The sequence below is a fragment of the Rhinatrema bivittatum genome, chromosome 9 (assembly GCF_901001135.1).
Source record: "Rhinatrema bivittatum chromosome 9, aRhiBiv1.1, whole genome shotgun sequence".
NCBI lineage: Eukaryota > Metazoa > Chordata > Amphibia > Gymnophiona > Rhinatrematidae > Rhinatrema > Rhinatrema bivittatum.
The window spans coordinates 61,790,431-61,810,869 of record NC_042623.1 but is presented as its reverse complement, the minus strand read 5'-3'; the positions used below and the strand labels follow the sequence as shown (position 1 = coordinate 61,810,869).

Genomic DNA, 20,439 nt, shown 5'->3' with positions numbered 1-20,439 from the left:
ATGGGAGGCTTGATGGGAGACTACAGCATAAGCAAGCCCTGCATGTATCTGACAACTAAAGGCTGTATGGAGATTGATTTACTTTCTGCATGGTGGTAATTAGTACCAACTGCATTGAAATGAGACCTAACATGGGGCTGGATTCATTCCACCCACAGAATGATGAATCCCGCCCACAGAATGATGAATCATGCGAAAAAGGGGGCGGGAACGAAGGGGGGTGCCTGCAAAAGGCCACAGCTGTTCACACTGTGGCAGTGCGATTCGGCCAACTGCAGCCTTTCACACAAATAGCACCACCGTAAAAGGTGGTGCTATTTGCCGCGCTACTGTTCCTCACGTTACCACCGGCAGTGGTGCCGCGGCCAACTCCTCACCCTCCCCACCCCGATTCCTCCCCTCCCAGTCATTTACTTCCTATCATGTGTGATAAGGCCCTAACGCACACGATAAACCTTTAGAAAATAACCCCCCATGGTTAGTCTTCAGACAAGACTCTGAAAAATGTTGAAGGTATTGAAGTAGGTTTTGTATGGAACACCAGAAGGCAAACCTCCTCCATTTAAAACCATAAGATTTTCTTGTGGATTTTTTCCAACAAGCCAAGAGAATTTGAGACATAGGGCCTTATTTTCTAAACGTATCGCACGCGGTAAGGGACGTTTCACACGCGAAATGTCCCTTTTCGCGTGCGATACCAAAATGGGGGTGGAGTCAGCCCCGGAAGAGGAGGAGTCGGGGCGTCACCGGGGCCGACTCCGCAAAGACGCCGCGGATGACGAAAAGGTAAGGCCCTTTTCGCATCCGAGTTCGCTCCCAATAGCTACACCTCCTATGGTGGCGCTATTGGGTGTGAAACCGGCAGCGATCGCACCGTGACGGTGCGATCGCTGCCGGCTAGCGCAGGCCCGCCCCCCGTTTTGGCCCCCCACCCCTCATTCCCTAAAGTATCACAGGCCTGCGATACTTTAGAAAATGAGGCCCATATTCTCAGCCAGGTTAAGGGATATCAATGCTATCTTCTTAACATCCAGACTGTGAGGGTTAGGAACCTGATGGGATGATGCAATGTTCCCTCATTCTAGTGATGAAAGTTGGGGAATTCCCCAACTTGACTGATTCCCTGATGGACAGCTCCCACAGAAACAGAAACCAAATCTGTCTCAGCCATGATGATTATGGTCCCCTGACCTCTTCTGAATTCTAGCAAAGTTTTTGCCACTAGAGAAATTGGAGGATAAGCACACAAGACCCTCTCCCCAAACTAGGAAGAAAGCATCCAAGGTTAGTTTGCCTTGAATCTTCTGGAACATAAGTTCAGGAACATTCTATTCAGAGGAGACACAAACAGAACAATCACTCATGGAATATCTGATTTGCTACTCTCCTGTCCAGGGACCATTCGTATGTTGACAGGATCCAACTCAATTTTTTGCCAAAATATTCTCCTTGCTTGCCATGTATATGGCCCTTGGGTACATCTCTTGATAAATAGCCCAAGCCCACAACCCTACAGCTTCCTGACATAGGATGTACAAGTATATTCCTCCATTATGGTTTACGAAGAACATAGCTACCTAATTGTCTGAATGAGGACAATTTTTTTGGCCAACTGGTCTCTGAAAGCTTTTAAAGCTTAGCAAATTGCACTTAGCTCAAGGAAATTTATTTGATGGTGTTGCTCCTAAGCAGACCCAAAGCCTTGGTTGTGCAGCTCCCAGTCCAGGTTGGACACATCTGTCATAAGAACAATTTGAGTTTGATGAATTTAGAATAAGACTTCTCTGGCCAGATTTGATTGATCAGCTACCAGTACAGAGAGTCTTTGAACTGCTTGGATGCTGTATTAAAATCCTGAGTAATTTGAGTTCACTATTATCATAGGGTAAATTGGGATTGTCTCACATGGAGACATGCCAAGGGACAGAAAGACATAGGTATAAGCATGCATAAGGTCATGCATGCATAAGGTCATACATGCGCATACACTGGCTTGCACAGAGGCAAAGACACAAACACATACACAGGCACAAGCTCACACACACACACACACATACATACACAGGCAGAGGCACATGCATTCACGCACAGGCGCATGCACACATACGCTTTTATAGTCCAGACTACCCGAGCAATGCTGGACACTTTTTGCTAGTAGTTATATACAGTTAGCAAAGAGAAACTGAACAGTATGATTGACCCAAAACATCACGTACTCATGTGTTAAATAAGTCAAAATGTGGATGTTCAGAAATAAAAGTCAACGACATTACATTATCCTTTTCATTGGATTAACAATAACATTTATGACTAGCTTTAAAGAGCTTAATAGCTTCATCAAGTCAAAGCAAAATGAGCAAGTTAATACAAAAGGATGATGCTGTGTGAATATACAATAGGAACCTCATCAATCTGCCACTAACACTGCACCACCTACAAAACATTTATACCACAAATCCACTTTCTTGGCTTTCAGTCTAATTCATATTATTGGACTATTATAACATAAAATAGCTACATACTCTGAATGTTTAATTTGGAGAGCTGCTTATTTTTGTAAAATAGAACCATTTTTTAACTTGTAAAATTAAAAATAATTTTAACAGCCCTGAGAACATTTCAGAGATGTGCTTTTGTTGTTTCTTTCAGCTACTACTAAATAGTTTTTTACTTGCTGCCATTTCTACAACACAAATGTAAATATAAAAGTAACAACTTGTGTCTTAAATCTGTGCTTCTCATTTGACTTTAAAATGAAAATAAACGCATAACATTATGCCTTGGCAGCAAAAGCAACCCTAAATATTAGGCAGTTACTAGCAATATCACTTTCTGTTTTCAATCAAACCTTTATTTTCTGTGAGATAGCAGGCTGTTTTTTTGTTAAAGAGATATCAATCTAAAAATAAAGAGATCATACATACCCTGTAATAGTTTAGTACTTAATACAACCTTAAAAGCTGAAATAGGAAAATCCATTGGTCCAAAACCATAAATATTTTATACAATTATATATATAATAGAATAGTATACGTACATACATATATTAAGTCTGAATGCATTGTACATAACAATTTTATTCAATATTTTAAAAATCTGTACTTACGCTACACATTTTTCCAGTCTGCTTCCCTGTGATCCAACTATCTCTCCTAGTGTACAAAACACTTGTCCCAGAAAATCCTAGATAAAATAAAAGGAAAGAGCAACATAAGATGCAAACTCTAAACCTCTAATCTATTTTCCACAATAACAAACTTCAATACCTACCAAATTTCAAGTGCTGGTATTTATTTAGTTGTCCCTAAATAGCTTTGCGATCATTCCTCATAAACCCTTGTTTATTATAGGATAGTTGATTTATCAAAGCAATTGCTTATCTGTAATATTATTAAATACAGAAAACAGGTACCGTATTTTTCGCTCTATAAGACACACTTTTTTTCCCCCAAAAGTGGGGGGAAAATGTCTGTGCATCTTATGGAGCGAATATTAAAAAAAAAAAAAAAACTAACTACAACCCCCCACCCTCCTGACCCCCCAAGACCTGCCAAAAGTCCCTGGTGGTCCAGCAGGGGTCCGGGGAGCGATCTCCTGCACTTGGGCCATCAGCCCAAGGGCCGACAGCCCCCTGGGACTTTTGGCAGGTCTTGGGGGGGGGGCAGGAGGGGGGGTTTGTAGTTAATTAAATTTAAAGGGGTTTCTGTGGTAACCCCTTTAAATTAAATTTAAAGGGGTTACCACAGAAAGAGAACGATAAAAATTTTCTGATCTGGGGAGTGGACCAAAATGGCCCTCCCCAGACCCGAAAATGAAATGGGGACAAAAAAACATTTTATGCACTCCCCTAATTTGCTCCATAAGACGCACAGGCGTCCGGGAACAGAGCCGGTTTAGCACACCATTTTTTTTTTTTTAATTTTCCCCCTCTGAATCCGAGGTACGTCTTATAGTCAGGTGCATCTTATGGAGCGAAAAATACGGTATTTAAAAAAAAAAAGTCTGGTTTATTGGATACTTGTTTTAATAATGTATGTTTATTCAAGTTTAACAAAGGAATAGCATTTTAAATTGTATGACCTACTGTGCTCAAGCCATAAAATCCATCATATAATAATGACATTTTCATAGTATATATTTATTAGACAGATAAATGCTATGAATATATACATAAATTTCTGTAATGATTCTTGAGCTTTATTTAATGGAATCTGAAAGTTTATTAATGGTTTTATTGAAATAAATGAATATACAATAGCACACTGTTTATTGGAAGATTTATTAACTAGAAACGCCTATTACCTGGAAAAAGCAAAATTGCTGACCAGAAACAAGCGTCTCCATAGATAGGAGAATAAGACAGCAACACAAATGACTGATGTCATGTGATGGCGCTGAGAGGGAAAAAGCTCTCTCGGAGCTCAGAAAGACCAAGGTTTTTGTGAGCATGAAAAGACTCTTTCCACACAGCCACCTGCCACGCAAATCTCCTTAGTCTTACTAACACACCAAAGGTGGGTGGGATTTTGTGGCTGATTTATTTTGCTGTTTACAGAGAGAACCTGTTACAGTTTTCTCCATAGATGTTGTCCTAGACATTGAAGAAGGTAAATTGTGAGACAGAGAATGAATTTGAGTCTGAATCTTTTTCATGTCTACATTGAAAAGGTGGAATAGTGGATTGACTGCCCAGCTTGGAAGCCATAGTGTTCAGAATTTGAAACATTGTTCTAAAAGGGAAGGAGGAGGCAAGCCTTGCATAACTTTAAAGTACTTCTTCACAATCTCCAGCCACATTTTTTCCACACAGAATGATGGTCAAATCCATTTGGAGGAACTGCTGGGGAAGAGCTGTCTGATTCTGGGATCAGAACTAGTATAGGCAAAGGAATTTTCTATTTTACAGATGTAGAAATGTATCCCAAATGCATGACTTTTCACTTCTTGGCACTGAATCCCCGCCGCCAAATCTTCAGCCATTCTTAAATCACTTTTCATTCTCTCTATTCCTTCAGGTATGTCCACTCTGTTGCAGATCTTAGTATCATCCGCAAATAGACAAACTTTACATTCAATCGCTTCCGCAATGTTGCTCACAAAGGTATTGAACAGAACTGGACCCAAAACCGATCCCTGGGGCACTCCGCTTAACACAGCTTTCTCTTCAGAGTAGGTTCCTTTTACCGTTACATACTGTCTCCTGTCCATCAATCAATGTATAATCCACTCCACCACCTTAGTGCCCACTCTCCTTCACCTCTGACTTTCACAATGCCATTTTTGCACTTCCTTCTATTATAGTATTGCCCCCTGTTTTACCATAGTTGCTATTTTTTCTTCCATTTGAATTTTTGCATTCCTGACTACTTTCACAGTTTCGCTCTTCCTCTTTCAGTAAACTCTTTGTCTATGGCTCTGTGCTCTCTAGGTCTAGGGCAAGAACCCTGTTGCTGATGGGAACAAAGGAACAGAGGAAAACTCCTCTTCAGTGGATAGAAGTGTCTGCTTAGTGGGTCACTTCAGAATCTCCAAGAAGATGAGAAGGGTGAAACAAAAGTTTGCTATAGAGAGAATCTGAAATGCAGAACAGTGCTCTTTTAGTAGATCCACTGCCTCTCTGACCTTATCATCAAAGAGATTGTCTCTCTTGCAGGGCACTAAAGCAAGCTTATTCTATATATCACTCCTCTATGAAGCATGCAGTTATGATAGTACCAACAGCCACTGTACAGTCTCTCAATGCCATCTCAAAAGCATCATGGGTCAGTCTGACTAGATATCTCCCACATTCCTATCCTGAGTCAAACAGTTGAACAAAATCATAAGCTTCTCTTGAAAAAGAAAATGTGATAATTCTCTTACCCTTTTCAGTATGGAATGCACATATTACACAATGAAGAGCTGGTAAGAAGCTATAAAGGTGTTAAGCATAGCATTTTGGTTAATCTTCCTCCCAGAAAGGTCAAGAATCCAAGAATCTTTCACCAGGTGCACTGAAGAATGATTCTTGAATTTATTTGCCTTCCTGAGAGATAGACCACAATAAATTGGTCTGGAAACTGAGACTTATCAAATCTAGGAGATTTCAGGATGTGATATTTTACATATGCCTTCTTATTTACTGGAGGTACAGAGAGAGGAGTTTCTCACATTCTTATCTGAACCTTTCTCAGGACTTTGTGGACAGGCGCTGCCACTAGGGATTGGGGCAACTGAGAAATTAGAGGTCCTTTAAGTTCTATCTCCTTCACCAAATCAAAGGGAATAGCCTTAGTCAATTCCTTAACAAAATCAATGAAGGAGAGATTTTCAGAAGGGGATCTACTCTTTACCTATGAAGGGAAAAGGGAGGCCTGTATATTCCTTCTATTCATGAAGTCTTCAGACCCACAATCACATTTCCAGGAATCGTCAGACTCTGAGCCAGAAATCAAAATCAGTTATGGAAATGGAATACACACCAGTCTACCAGTTATGGCTCCAGAAAGCGGAATATAAATCAAATAAATAAAGGCTTTCTGATGACTGAGGGATGGTCTACTTTCCAAAGTTCCACAGTGTCTTGGGGAAGCTTCCCCCCCCCCCCCCAAATGTACCTATTACCAAGATAGACAGCATGGATAGCACTATCAGTATCCCTGGGGCCACCAATACCGATGCAATGCATCCAAGTGCTCCCTATGCTTGGGGTTGGACCATGACATGGCAACCTGCCGGGACTGCGGAAGAATGTCCCCCAGAGCCCAGAGGGCCGTGAAGATCACCTGACTCAGGGATGGAGAGAATGCCACATCGGGCTCCTATACCCGGCAGTGGTCAGCCCAGTCTTTCCCAGGCCAAGAACCCAACCAACCCAAGGAGGTCAAATGGGCCTCCACCCTGCAACCCTCCTCTAAACCGAAACCCTCGGAGAGTGGAGGTAAAGCCGCAGAAGATTCCCATAAAAGGGCCCAAAAAGAGTCTATTTCCAACCCGGGAATGGCCCAAGTGCCGAGTGCATTGTCTGCACTGGAGGGAATCCTCCAGCGGCATGGAGCTGGGGCAACGGGCACGACACAGAGAAAAGCATCGTGTGTCGGCTGACACATATCACCTCTCGACACACCTGAAGCAGAGCACAGATACTTCGCTACCATCACCATGCCCGATTCAGTCACCAGCATCCGCACCGATGCACCCGACACACCATGGAGCGATGGGTGAGCCGAAGCATATAATGCATTCGATTTCAAAACAGGGAAAAGCAAAGGAAAAAACGCGCCACATTGAGCACCACTTGTCAAGGCCCAAAGATACATAGCCCAGGGACTCTACTGCAGAGAGCCCCTGGCGCTCCAACTCCTCTACTCCTCCTCCTATTGGATTTGGAGAACTCCAGGGAATCAGAGGGGGATGTACCCCATCATTCACGCTGCTCCTCTTCCTCCTCCTCTGACTGTAATGGTGACTGAAGGCTTCGGACAGACAAAGTCCACATCCAGACATTCTTCACACGGAGGACTCTCAGATGCCTCCCCACCTATAAAGAGGAGGATGTCCAAGCATACCCCCAGGATGTTAGAGTGGTCTTGCAAACAATGTCACAAATCACAGGGCTTCTTTAGGCCTTCTTCAATTCCGTCATCCTTTCTCAACAACCTCATTCCCCCTCAAGCCCCTCTGTAGAGGGCTCTGATCATTCCACTCCCCCTACTCCTCCACAAGGTCTCTCGGAAGGTGAGGATCTGGACATACTACCTAGTCCACAGGTGCCTGAACCCTGCATTGTTCCCCTCCACTATCACCGAGCTCTTCCACAGGAATTCCCTCCAACCCACCAGAGGACCCACGTGAACCAGTGTCACCCCCAGAAGACCTTTCCTACTCCAGATTTATTGAGAAGATGGGCTCGGTTTTAAATCTGGAAACCAAAAATTACCTGATCCAAGGGCAGAGGTGCATGACCTCCTAAACATTTTTGATGTTCCAGCTGAACCTACGGCTTTACCCTCCCATTCGGTCTTGGACGCCATCATGGATAAAGCCTGGGAAACACCTTTCTCTACACCCACCACATCCAGAAGGACGGAACTAAAATTCAGGATGCGGAAGTATCTACATTATACCTCAGTGCAGCTACCGCATGCTTCGGTAGTGGTGGAATGAGCTATGAAGAAGGCCAGAAAAACCAGACTCTACTCCAATCCCCCACCTGGCAAGGACAACTGCTACCTTGACGATTTCAGCAAGGTGTTCCAAGGTTCCATGCTTAACACTAAGATACAGCAACACCAGTTCTATATCACTCAGTATCTATGAGTGCCTCCAGCAACTGAAGTCAGAAGAGGGTCAGCCTACGGGATCCAGTCACCACAAACAGAGCATAACTGACCTAGAAGAGGGCCTGAGACACCTCCCTGCACATATTTTCATGACCCTGCTCTAAACCTGTTCCCTAAAATGTCCACTTTGAGCACAGCTATTTATTTATTTAGATTTATATTTCATTTTTCAGCCACTTCAAAACAGATTACATTCAGGTACTGTCTCTAGAAGGCTCATTATCTAAATTTTGTACCTGAAGCAATGGAGAGTGAAGTGATATGCCCAAGGTCACAAGAAGCAGCAGTGGGATATGAACCACCAGGTTGCTACTCCACTCCAAGTGGACAGTAAGTCCTGCTTTTACACAAGTAAACATGTGAATAAGCATTTAATTATTGCCCCAACAGCTTTGAGACAATTTGTCTTTGGTGAAATTTGTCCATTTTAGCTTTGATTGTTTATGACTTTCATGAGACATTTCTGAAGTGCTGGGGGAGTCCCGTCCCAATGCATTATGTTTTACATAGGCTTACAGTCAACAATCAGGACAATTTTCAAATTATTTTACCTGGATAACCAAGCCTCAGCAACTGTCTATATGTTTTCATATATTGTTCCTTAAACAATATCCACAAAATGTAAATTAATATTTTAAGTTGACAAGTGTAAGAAAAGATTTGTTCTAACCTTAAAAGAAAACAAAATATGTATGATACATGGATAGAACAAAAACTGTTCACTAAAAAAAAGATAGAATAATATAATTCTTAAACTACATCCTACAGAAAACATGGACTTCATATTTTTAAATATGTAAATTCCCTTTTTAAAAACTAAAATGATTATTTTAGTTAAAGAAAACTTACATGCTTTGATAGGTTATGACTCTTTGAATCAACATCATACCTAGAAATAGAAAAAAATGTATTAATAGAAATATAAAACTAATGACAAATATTCAAAATTATTGAAGTTCAAATTGTTTTCCTTGTTGCTAATAAAATAGATGATACAACATTCAAATAGAAGAAATACATAAAATAAGTGGAATTCGGAGGCACCATCTTACAGTGTAGAAAAGAAAAGGAACATATATTTTCTCAAGTTTAAAAAAACAACTAAAAACATGGTCTTTTATCCAATGATTTGAATTATGATTGATTACATTACTCCCAGTTCAATCTATCATTACTCTCGATTTTGCTTCTTCTTAAATTATTATTTCCTTCTTATGATTTTATTATTGGAAGATTTTCTGGCAGAGGAGGGTGGGTCTGAAGCACTAGCGGAGAGTTGTTGGAGGGTTTCATGGTGATCCTTCAACTGACCTACCGCATCTCTGACCTTATCCCCAAAAAGGTTATCACCCATACATGGGAGGCCAGCCAGCGTCTCCTGCACCTCTGGACAGAGGTCGGAAGTCCAAAGCCAGGCCATGCTGCGGGTGCCATAGCCCACGGCAGCCACCCAGGCAGCTATCTAAAAAATGTCGTAGGTGGACCTCACCTCGTGTTTCCCAGCTTCCAGACCCAACTGGACAACAGCTCCTGTTGCTGCTGGGGAGGCTTTTTGCAAGTTCCTGGACCTGTTTCCAAAGGTTCTGGTTGTACTGAGTCATGTACAGCTGGTAGGAGGTGATACGGGGAATGGGAATAGTGTCCTAAAAGACCTTCCTACCCAAAGAATCCAGTTCCCTATATTCCCGCCCCAGAGGGAAGAGGCATGGGTGTGGGAGCGCTTGGCCTTTTTGAGAGCGGACTCCACAACCACAGACTGGTGAGGGAGATGCCACCTCTCAAACCCTAATGCTTGCTGCACCAGGTAGGTAGCATCCGCCTTCCTATTTACTAGAGCGATGGAGATTGGATGTTCCCACATTCTAAGGAGAAGCTCCTTAAAGATGCAATGAATGGGAATGGCCACTATCTCCTTAGGAGCGTTGACAAATTGGAGTACCGCCAACAATTTATGTCGCACATCCTCCTCCGTGAGAAGCTGGAAGGGGATAGCCTCGGCCACGACCCTAACAAACCCCGCAAAGAAGAGGTCCCCCGGTGGAGACTGACACTTTTCCTCCAGTGGGGAAGGCTCTGAAAGGGGATCGTCCAAGAGTTCGGATGATGACTCGGAAGAGTCGTCACACCACGGGTCATAAGGGCCTTCTTCCTTACTGAGGCCATCGTGAAACCTGTGCAGGCAATGCCTGAGGAACTCCCTGGCCCTGAGCTCCGAGGGCCTCAAAGGCACCGAGGGCAGCAGGGGAATTGGTGGTCTCACTGGCAACAGGGGAACCGTGGGCCTCGGAAGGCCAGAGGGCCAAGGTAAAGGCTCAGGGAACCAAGGCTTCGGGGCTGCGGCACCAGCCGCATCTTCCTCCTCAGAGGACCCAATAATGGGGATCACTCCTGATGGAGTGATTGGTGGCTGCTGGGGTACCGAGGGCCCCTCGGGCACCACTTGTGTCGGGAAGGCACAGAGAAGGACGTCCAGATGCTTGTGCAAGGGTGCTAAAATAGATGGTGGAAGCTCCAGCACCGGTGTGGGGATGGTGGTAGAGACGGCTCAACGCTCCACAGAGCTCAGAGCACTGCGCTCTACACCCTGTGGTCCAGCTGCTCCTGAAAGTCAAGTGAAGCCAGGACTGAGGGAGGGGGACGAGGCATCACCGGTGCTTCCTTGACTCTCTGAGGAAGCATGGTGCCCAGCACTGATGTCAGGGGGGAACGCCTGGGACTCCCGGGTTTATCAGAGGATGGGACCTCCATATCACGAGGTTGCTTTAGTGGCGGTGCGGCAGCCGCCAGCACCGCACTGGAAGCAGAGCTATGCGTCAACGGCAACCTGTGTCGATGCTTACAAGATCTCCCACAATGCTTGGCCCGGTCTTTCCCCAGCGCCGAGGAAGCAGAGGATCCCGTTGTCCTGGAAACCGGTGAGATCATGGAGGACTGATCACAGTTTCCTCTGTCTTTAGCAGATGTTGTCAGGGGAGTGGCAAGGGGAAGCATATTGAGGGGCTCCCTTTGACCCCCGGGTGTCAGGGACTCTGATGCCAGTGTTGATAGAACAAACTTTTTAGAACCAAAAGGTTTCTCCATTTTATCGAGACGAGCACGACAGCCCTTGGGGTCATCTGATCACACAGCCTCAGATGTCATGAGAGGCCCCCAGGCAGAGGATGCAAACCTCATACGGATCTGTAATGGACATGATCCGTGGGCACTGGGGGCACCGATGAAAGCAGGATGCCATGAAAAAACTACCGGCATGTGGTCAATGACCAGGGCCACCTAGAAGTGGGAGTCCTGGAATCGTCTGCAAAAAAGAGAATGTTTTTAACTACCGCACCTAAAAGAGGGACCCATTGATGAAATGGAGAAAAATGGAGAAAAATTCCCGAAATGAGCACAAAAAAAAAGAGAATGAAGCAGAGCTCTACAAACCATGTGGCAACCACACTGCGGAAAAAGAGAGACTGAAGGGGGACCTCGCATGGATGCTCGGATACTGGCATGCTGTGCATGCTCAGTGTGTCATTCAAAGCTTCTAGAAACTTTGACAAAAGTTTCCGTGATGGGCTCCATTTGATGATGTGAATCTGTGAGGATTACCATCTTGCTTGTCCTAGGAGAAATTAGGGAAGCTAGCCAAATTGCTGGTGCAATAATAATGGGAGATTTCAATTACCCCAATATTGACTGGGTAAGTAAACCATCAGGACATGCTAGAGCAGGGGTCAGGAACCTTTTTGGCTGAGAGAGCCATAAACGCCACATATTTTAAAATGTAATTCCATGAGAGCCATACAATATGTTTAAAACTAAATACAAGTAAATGTGTGCATTTTATGTAAGATCACACTTTTAAAGTACAATAAGTCTCTGAAAATATTACACCAGGCCTTAAGACACCAATACATCTCCTATTAGGAAAACGGACCAAGTCAGGCTGCTATAGAGTCCTACACAGAAACTACACGCCAGCAGAAAACCTCACCTGAATCACGTGCTGTCCCTCACCTAACATAGAATAAAGAGACTAAAACGCATAACAAGAAGCATGCAGACAAAAACTGAATTGGAAACTGCAACAAGCCAGAGTCTCTGTATGCAGTGTAACAAAGGAAAAAAGAAACATCACACATCCTTATAAAACAAATCAAGAAATATAAAATCATCAGCAGTAAAACTGTACTAACAAAAAGAACATATTTCGAAACAGCTGATGAGTGGAATATCCAATAATTAAAAACTCATATAAAACATTTCCAGATACCAACAAAATATTTCAAAATAGCAGACACAAAGATCCAGTAATGAAAAATAATAAGGATACAAAATTTTTTTTGCTCTGCATACCTGGGAACGTTTGATATCCAGGTGTCCTGAGATTGTTCTGAATTAGCAGGAGGTGGGGTGGTTTGCTTGGAACTTTCTCCTCTCTCAGTCACATACCAGCGCTCTCTCTCACACTGGCTCTCAATGACACACCTATACACACATGCTCTCAGTCACTCACATATACAAATGTTTTTTCTCTCTCACTTATATAGGCTCTTAATTACACATTTACACACATGCTGTCTATCTTTTCACGCTTACACACACACAGGCTTTCAATCACATAAATACATGCTGTCTTTTTCTCTCACACACAGACTCTCATTCACATGCTTACAAACATGTCCTCTCTTTCTCTCATTTACACACAGGCTCTCAATCACATACTCACATGCTCCCTCACCTAAATCAGCTCTCAATCACACAGACACACATGGTCTCTCTCTCTCATTTAAACACATGCTCTCAATCACATACTCACATGCTCCATCACCTAAACCAGCTGTCAATCAGACACAGACATACATGATCTCTCTCTTACTTATACACACAGGCTCTTAATCATACATACACATGATCTCTCTCACACACAAAGGATCTCAATCATACACACATACTCTTTCAAACAAACAGGTTTTCAATTACAAACTTACACATACAGGTTCCCAATGGTAAACTTACATTCATGCTCTCTCTCTCACAGGCAGGATCTCAATCACAGACATACTCTCTTTCACATATACAGGCTCTCAATCATTCACATACATGCAATCTCTCACTCACACACACAGGATCTCAAACACACATGCTTGCTCGCTCATTCATTCACTCTCTCTCTCTCCCCCCCCCCCCGGGAACTCGCGGCAGCAGCAGCCACCTCCCAACGCTAACCTCCTTCATTTTCAGCCCTCGCGGAGGCGAAGGCGGAGTCCCATCGGCCGCGGTTGAAGATTTTCATTTTCCTCCGAGCCGCGCTGCAGTCTTCTTCCCGTCGGACACTAGGGTGCCTGCGCGGGTCCGATGCTCTCCACTTCCTCTTCCGGGCCGCGGGGGGGGGGGGGGAGGAGAAGAGAGCACGCCGACTGGAGTCATCCGGGTGCCTGCGCGGGAGTCATCGGGTGTCAGCCGGGTGCCTGCGCGGGAAGACCCGCGCAGGCACCCGATGACTCCAGCGCTGGCACCCGGCTGACACCCGATGACTCCCGCGCAGGCACCCGGATGACTCCAGTCGGCGTGCACTCTTCTCCTCCCCCCCGCGGCCCGGAAGAGGAAGTGGTGAGCATCGGGTGCCTGCGCGGAAGAAGAGACCACGCTAGTGTGGTCTCTTCTTCCCGCGCAGGCACCCGATGCTCTCCACTTCCTCTTCCGGGCCGCGGGGGGGGGGGGGGGAGGAGAAGAGAGCACGCCGGTGCCGCTGACTCCAGCTGTCCTGCCGCGTTCCGCCCGGGCTGACAGCATTTTAAGCCCGGGCGGCGGAGGACCGGGGAGCAGCTGGGTCAGCGGGGAACCGCGAAGTATGGCGACACTTGTCTGCGAGCCAGATGCAGCCCTCAAAAGAGCCATATCTGGCTCGCGAGCCATGGGTTCCCGACCCCTGTGCTAGAGAGATAAAGTTCCTGGATACAATAAAAGACATTTTTATGGAGCAATTGGTTAAAGAACCAACGAGAGAGGGAGCAAATTTAGATCTAATTTTCAGGTGTGCGCAGGGTTTAGTGAAAGAGGTAACGGTGGTGGGGCTGCTTGGCAATAGTGAACATAATAGGATCAATTGAAACAGGATTTCAATTAATAACTGAAAGGGGGACAGTAAGTAAATCCACGGCTCTAGCACTAAACTTTCAAAAGGGAAACTTTGATAAAATGAGAAAAATAGTTAAAAAAATAATTGAAACGTGCAGCTACAAAATTAAAAAATGTGCAACAGGCATAGACATTGTTAAAAAATACCATCCTAGAAGCACAGTCCATATGTATTCCTCGCATTAAGAAAGGTGGAAGAAAGGTCAAATGATTGCCAGTATGGCTAAAAAGAGGCTATTTTAGCCAAAAGATCTTCATTCAAAAATTGGAAGAAGGATCCATGAGAATAAAATAGGATTAAGCATAAGCACTGGCAAGTTAAATGTAAGACATTGATAAGACAGTCTAAGAGAGAATATGAAAAGAAGTTGGCTGTAGAGGCAAAAACTCACAATAAAATCTTTTTTAAATATATCCAAAGCAGAAAACCTGCGAGGGAGTCGGTTGGATCGTTAGATGATTGAGGGGTTAAAGGGGCACTTAAGGAAGATATGGTCATCGCGGAATGATTAAACGATTTCTTTGCTTCGGTATTTACTGAAGAGGATGTTGGGGAGATACTCATTCCGGAGAAGGTTTTCAAGGGTGATGATTCAGATGAACTGAACCAAATCACGGTGAATCTGGAAGATGTGGTAGGCCAGATTGACAAACTGAAGAGCAGTAAATCACCTGGACCAGATGGGATACACCCCGGAGCTCTGAAAGAACTAAAAAATGAAATTTCATAAGAACATAAGAAGAACATAAGAAAATGCCATACTGGGTCAGACCAAGGGTCCATCAAGCCCAGCATCCTGTTTCCAACAGTGGCCAATCCAGGCCATAAGAACCTGGCAAGTACCCAAAAACTAAGTCTATTCCATATAACCATTGCTAATGGCAGTGGCTATTCTCTAAGTGAACTTAATAGCAGGTAATGGACTTCTCCTCCAAGAACTTATCCAATCCTTTTTTAAACACAGCTATACTAACTGCACTAACCACATTCTCTGGCAACAAATTCCAGAGTTTAATTGTGCGTTGAGTAAAAAGAACTTTCTCCGATTAGTTTTAAATGTGCCCCATGCTAACTTCATGGAGTGCCCCCTAGTCTTTCTACTATCCGAAAGAGTAAATAACCGATTCACATCTACCCGTTCTAGACCTCTCATGATTTTAAACACCTCTATCATATCCCCCCTCAGTCGTCTCTTCTCCAAGCTGAAAAGTCCTAACCTCTTTAGTCTTTCCTCATAGAGGAGTTGTTCCATTCCCCTTATCATTTTGGTAGCCCTTCTCTGTACCTTCTCCATCGCAATTATATCTTTTTTGAGATGCGGCGACCAGAATTGTACACAGTATTCAAGGTGCGGTCTCACCATGGAGCGATACAGAGGCATTATGACATTTTCCGTTTTATTCACCATTCCTTTTCTAATAATTCCCAACATTCTGTTTGCTTTTTTGACTGCCGCAGCACACTGCACCGACGATTTCAGTGTGTTATCCACTATGACACCTAGATCTCTTTCTTGGGTTGTAGCACCTAATATGGAACCCAACATTGTGTAATTATAGCATGGGTTATTTTTCCCTATATGCATCACCTTGCACTTATCCACATTAAATTTCATCTGCCATTTGGATGCCCAATTTTCCAGTCTCACAAGGTCTTCCTGCAATTTATCACAATCTGTTTGTGATTTAACTACTCTGAACAATTTTGTGTCATCTGCAAATTTGATTATCTCACTTGTCGTATTTCTTTCCAGATCATTTATAAATATATTGAACAGTAAGGGTCCCAATACAGATCCCTGAGGCACTCCACTGTCCACTCCCTTCCACTGAGAAAATTGCCCATTTAATCCTACTCTCTGTTTCCTGTCTTTTAGCCAGTTTGCAATCCGTGAAAGGACATCGCCACCTTTCCGATGACTTTTTACTTTTCCTAGAAGCCTCTCATGAGGAACTTTGTCAAACGCCTTCTGAAAATCCAAGTATACTATATCTACCGGTTCACCTTTATCCACATGTTTATTAACTCCTTCAAAAAAGTGAAGCAGATTTGTGAGGCAAGACTTGCCCTGGGTAAAGCCATGCTGACTTTGTTCCATTAAACCATGTCTTTCTATATGTTCTGTGATTTTGATGTTTAGAACACTTTCCACTATTTTTCCTGGCACTGAAGTCAGGCTAACCGGTCTGTAGTTTCCCGGATCGCCCCTGGAGCCCTTTTTAAATATTGGGGTTACATTTGCTATCCTCCAGTCTTCAGGTACAATGGATGATTTTAATGATAAGTTACAAATTTTTACTAATAGGTCTGAAATTTCATTTTTTAGTTCCTTCAGAACTCTGGGGTGTATACCATCCGGTCCAGGTGATTTACTACTCTTCAGTTTGTCAATCAGGCCTACCACATCTTCTAGGTTCACCGTGATTTGATTCAGTCCATCTGAATCATTACCCATGAAAACCTTCTCCATTACGGGTACCTCCCCAACATCCTCTTCAGTAAACACTGAAGCAAAGAAATCATTTAATCTTTCCGCGATGGCCTTATCTTCTCTAAGTGCCCCTTTAACCCCTCGATCATCTAACGGTCCAACTGACTCCCTCACAGGCTTTCTGCTTCGGATATATTTAAAAAAGTTTTTACTGTGAGTTTTTGCCTCTACAGCCAACTTCTTTTCAAATTCTCTCTTAGCCTGTCTTATCAATGTCTTACATTTAGCTTGCCAATGTTTATGCTTTATCCTATTTTCATCTGTTGGATCCTTCTTCCAATTTTTGAATGAAGATCTTTTGGCTAAAATAGCTTCTTTCACCTCCCCTTTTAACCATGCCGGTAATCGTTTTGCCTTTTTTCCACCTTTCTTAATGTGTGGAATACATCTGGACTGTGCTTCTAGAATGGTATTTTTTAACAATGACCACGCCTCTTGGACATTTTTTACTTTTGTAGCTGCTCCTTTCAGTTTTTTTCTAACAATTTTTCTCATTTTATCAAGGTTTACCTTTTGAAAGTTTAGCACGAGAGCCTTGGATTTGCACACTGTTCCTTTTCCAGTCATTAAATCAAATTTGATCATATTATGATCACTATTGCCAAGCGGCCCCACCACCGTTACCTCTCTCACCAAGTCCTGTGCTCCACTGAGAATTAGATCTAAAATTGCTCCCTCTCTCGTCGGTTCCTGAACCAATTGCTCCATAAAGCTATCACTTATTCCATCCACGAACGTTATCTCTCTAGCGTGACCCATACAGAAGACACCAAAAGGACAGTTCACAATATATGCTCACATAGACAAACTCAATTCTATGTTTTATGCAAAAAAGCTTTATTAATCTAAATGTATGATCAACAATCTATTGCTCAAAAAATCCCTCAACTGATAAACTATTAAGGTCCAGTCGCTAAACCTCAAGAATGCAATCTAGTTAATCTAGAAAGCCATACAACATACTGTCAACAGGACAGGACAATCTAAACCCTACATTGACCCCATTACACCTAAATACAAAGACAACACAGGACTACAACAAAAAAGATAAAGGAAAAGCCAAGGAAAAAATAAAGGAAAAAAAAATAAAAACCAAAGTCCGTTAGGAGCTTCTCAAAAACAAGGATAAAAATGTTTGTACACAAAACTCATTGCACAATATTGCCTCAAAAGATCATGATCTCAAAAACATGGGAAGGTTTTCTCATTCATAAAGCAAATGTATCCTTAAACAGCAATAACAGGTGCAAATCTGAATCTCTTCAACACCATACAGATGTACAGGTAAGTCAGTAACGACACCAGCACGGTTTCAGATCCAAAAGTTCATGACACGGTAAGGCTACATGCTCAAAACCACAGCGGCTTGATTGCTTTGCCCCGAGTCATTGGTCAGAAAATGAACATCACCCCAGTGACTAATATTATTTCTATTTTATCTGCTACTCGCTCAAGTCAATGGTAGCTAACGTTGCTCCCCATCGCAGATCAAAAGCCACAATGACTCCGGTATCTGTTGCTGCTTCTTCAAAGTATCGGGAGACCACTTAAAGGAAACCCCATATGCTGGCACTTCAAACAATACAACCACGGCACATGACAAAAGTGTCGGAACACCCGAGGCTGCAGCATTTCGGCAGCACCTGCCACCTGCATCAGGGGATTGCCGTTATTTTTCTAAAATCAAAACTAAAAAGTAATACCGTATTTTCCGGCGTACAAGACGACTGGGCGATAAGACGACACCCCCCCCCCCCCTTTTTTATACATATTTTTAAGAAAAAAAATAATTTTACACTCAAACAGGAGCAACCCTATCTATGAAAAGGCAACACTACAAATATTAAATCAGGCCCTAAAAACCAATATTATTGGTCTTATTAGGAAAACAGAACTAGCAAGCAGCTATAGATCCCCACAGAAATAGTTGTAAAGCTATACTAATAAGCAGAATAAATGTTTCAAAACAGCTATAAACAGAATAGCATCCAACAATTAAAAACTCATAAAAACTATTAAACATTCTCCAAACATCAATAAAATATTTCAAAAAAGCAGACACATCACATAATATTAAATAATTAAAATGGCAGTCAATCAAGAAAAATAAACTTAAAAAGCCACCTTTCCTTACCCCCTCCAGCAGTGCTCCTACTCCCCTTCCATGCAGGCCGTGGCACACACCAGAAGCAGCAGTAGTGGCTAAGCTCTATATTCATGGTCCTCTTCCTTAGGGCCCATGTCTCTCACACACACACACCATACCAGTCATGCCCCCATGACCAGTTTCTGTCTCTCACACACCAATCATTTCCCAGTCTTTGACACACACACCAGACACCTTCCTGAACAGTTTCTCTCATGCCATACACACACACAGGCTTCCCACTCCCGTGTTCTGCTTATCGTACATATACAGGCTTCTCACGCTCATAATCACTTTCTCTGTCTCATACACACACACACACCAGTCTCTCTCTCATTTCCATGCTCACTCTCCACGTGCACAGGCTTCTCATTCCCTGAATCACATTCTTTCTCTCACATTCAAACACACCAGTCTCTTTCTCTCACACACACACCGTCACCTAATCAACCAGTCTCTCTCTCATGCACGCACACACACACAGCCCCCCCTCTCCCATGCTCTCTCTCACATAATCAGGCTTCTTACTCCCATGCTTTCTCACATACCCAGATTTCTCACTTCCATGCTTTTTCTCTCTCTCTCTCTCACACTCACATACACATCAGTCATCTCTCTGAGCAGTCACTTTCATTGTCTCTCACATATACACACACATGAGCTCTCTGACCAGTTTCTCTCAATCACACACATGCTCTCAATCAAATGCATTCTCTCACTTACACACAGGCTGGCTGCTTCTCTCTCTCTCACTCACTTCCTCTCCCCTCCCCCGCCCCCCAAGCACAAATAGTAGCTGCAGGAGCCTCCTCCTCCAGCCCCCGCAGGCCAAGAAAGAAGAATCCCATCGGCCGCCGCAGGTTCCTGCTGCTGTCTCCTTTCTCGATTACCGGCTGCTTCAATTGCTCGGGGGCCGATGCTGCAGCGGCCGCTACTACTTTATCACGCGGCACGGCCTTTCTTCATCCTGCGCACCGCGTATCACTTCCTGTTCCGGGTCCAGGGGGGGGGAAATGCAGACGCAGGAAGAAGAAAAGGCCAGCCGCGGATGCCACAGCTTTTTTTTATTTTTTTTGCACCGCTGCCGTTCCCGCTGGGCTTGAACGTGCTGATAGCCCAGCGGCAATGGCAGCAGGGAAGGAAGAGCAGCGGGAGAGACCGGGAGCACGCGACACACAGGTGAGAAGAGCTGCCCTATAAGACGATACCCGGCGTATAAGACGACCCCCGACTTTCGAAAAGATTTTCAGGGGTTAAAAAGTCGTCTTATACGCCGGAAAATACGGTAGGTGAAATAATTAATCAGACAAAACTGACAACACCTGAAGACTGGAGGGTGGCCAATGTAACCCCA

The 20,439-nt window shown here is 43.7% G+C and overlaps 1 protein-coding gene across 3 annotated transcripts in view; it reads right to left on the bottom strand.

Moving 5' to 3' along the window:
- The window catches only part of CPNE8 (copine 8), a 587,797-nt gene that overhangs the window by 424,303 nt on the left and 143,055 nt on the right, over window positions 1–20,439 (bottom strand). For all 3 annotated transcript variants that reach the window (XM_029615275.1, XM_029615273.1, XM_029615272.1), the window contains exons 5-6: window positions 9,171–9,210; window positions 3,107–3,183 (exon numbers count right to left, since the gene is read on the bottom strand). In XM_029615275.1, coding sequence (XP_029471135.1) covers window positions 3,107–3,183; window positions 9,171–9,210 — 117 coding nt within the window. The remainder of the gene's footprint in view (window positions 1–3,106; window positions 3,184–9,170; window positions 9,211–20,439) is intronic.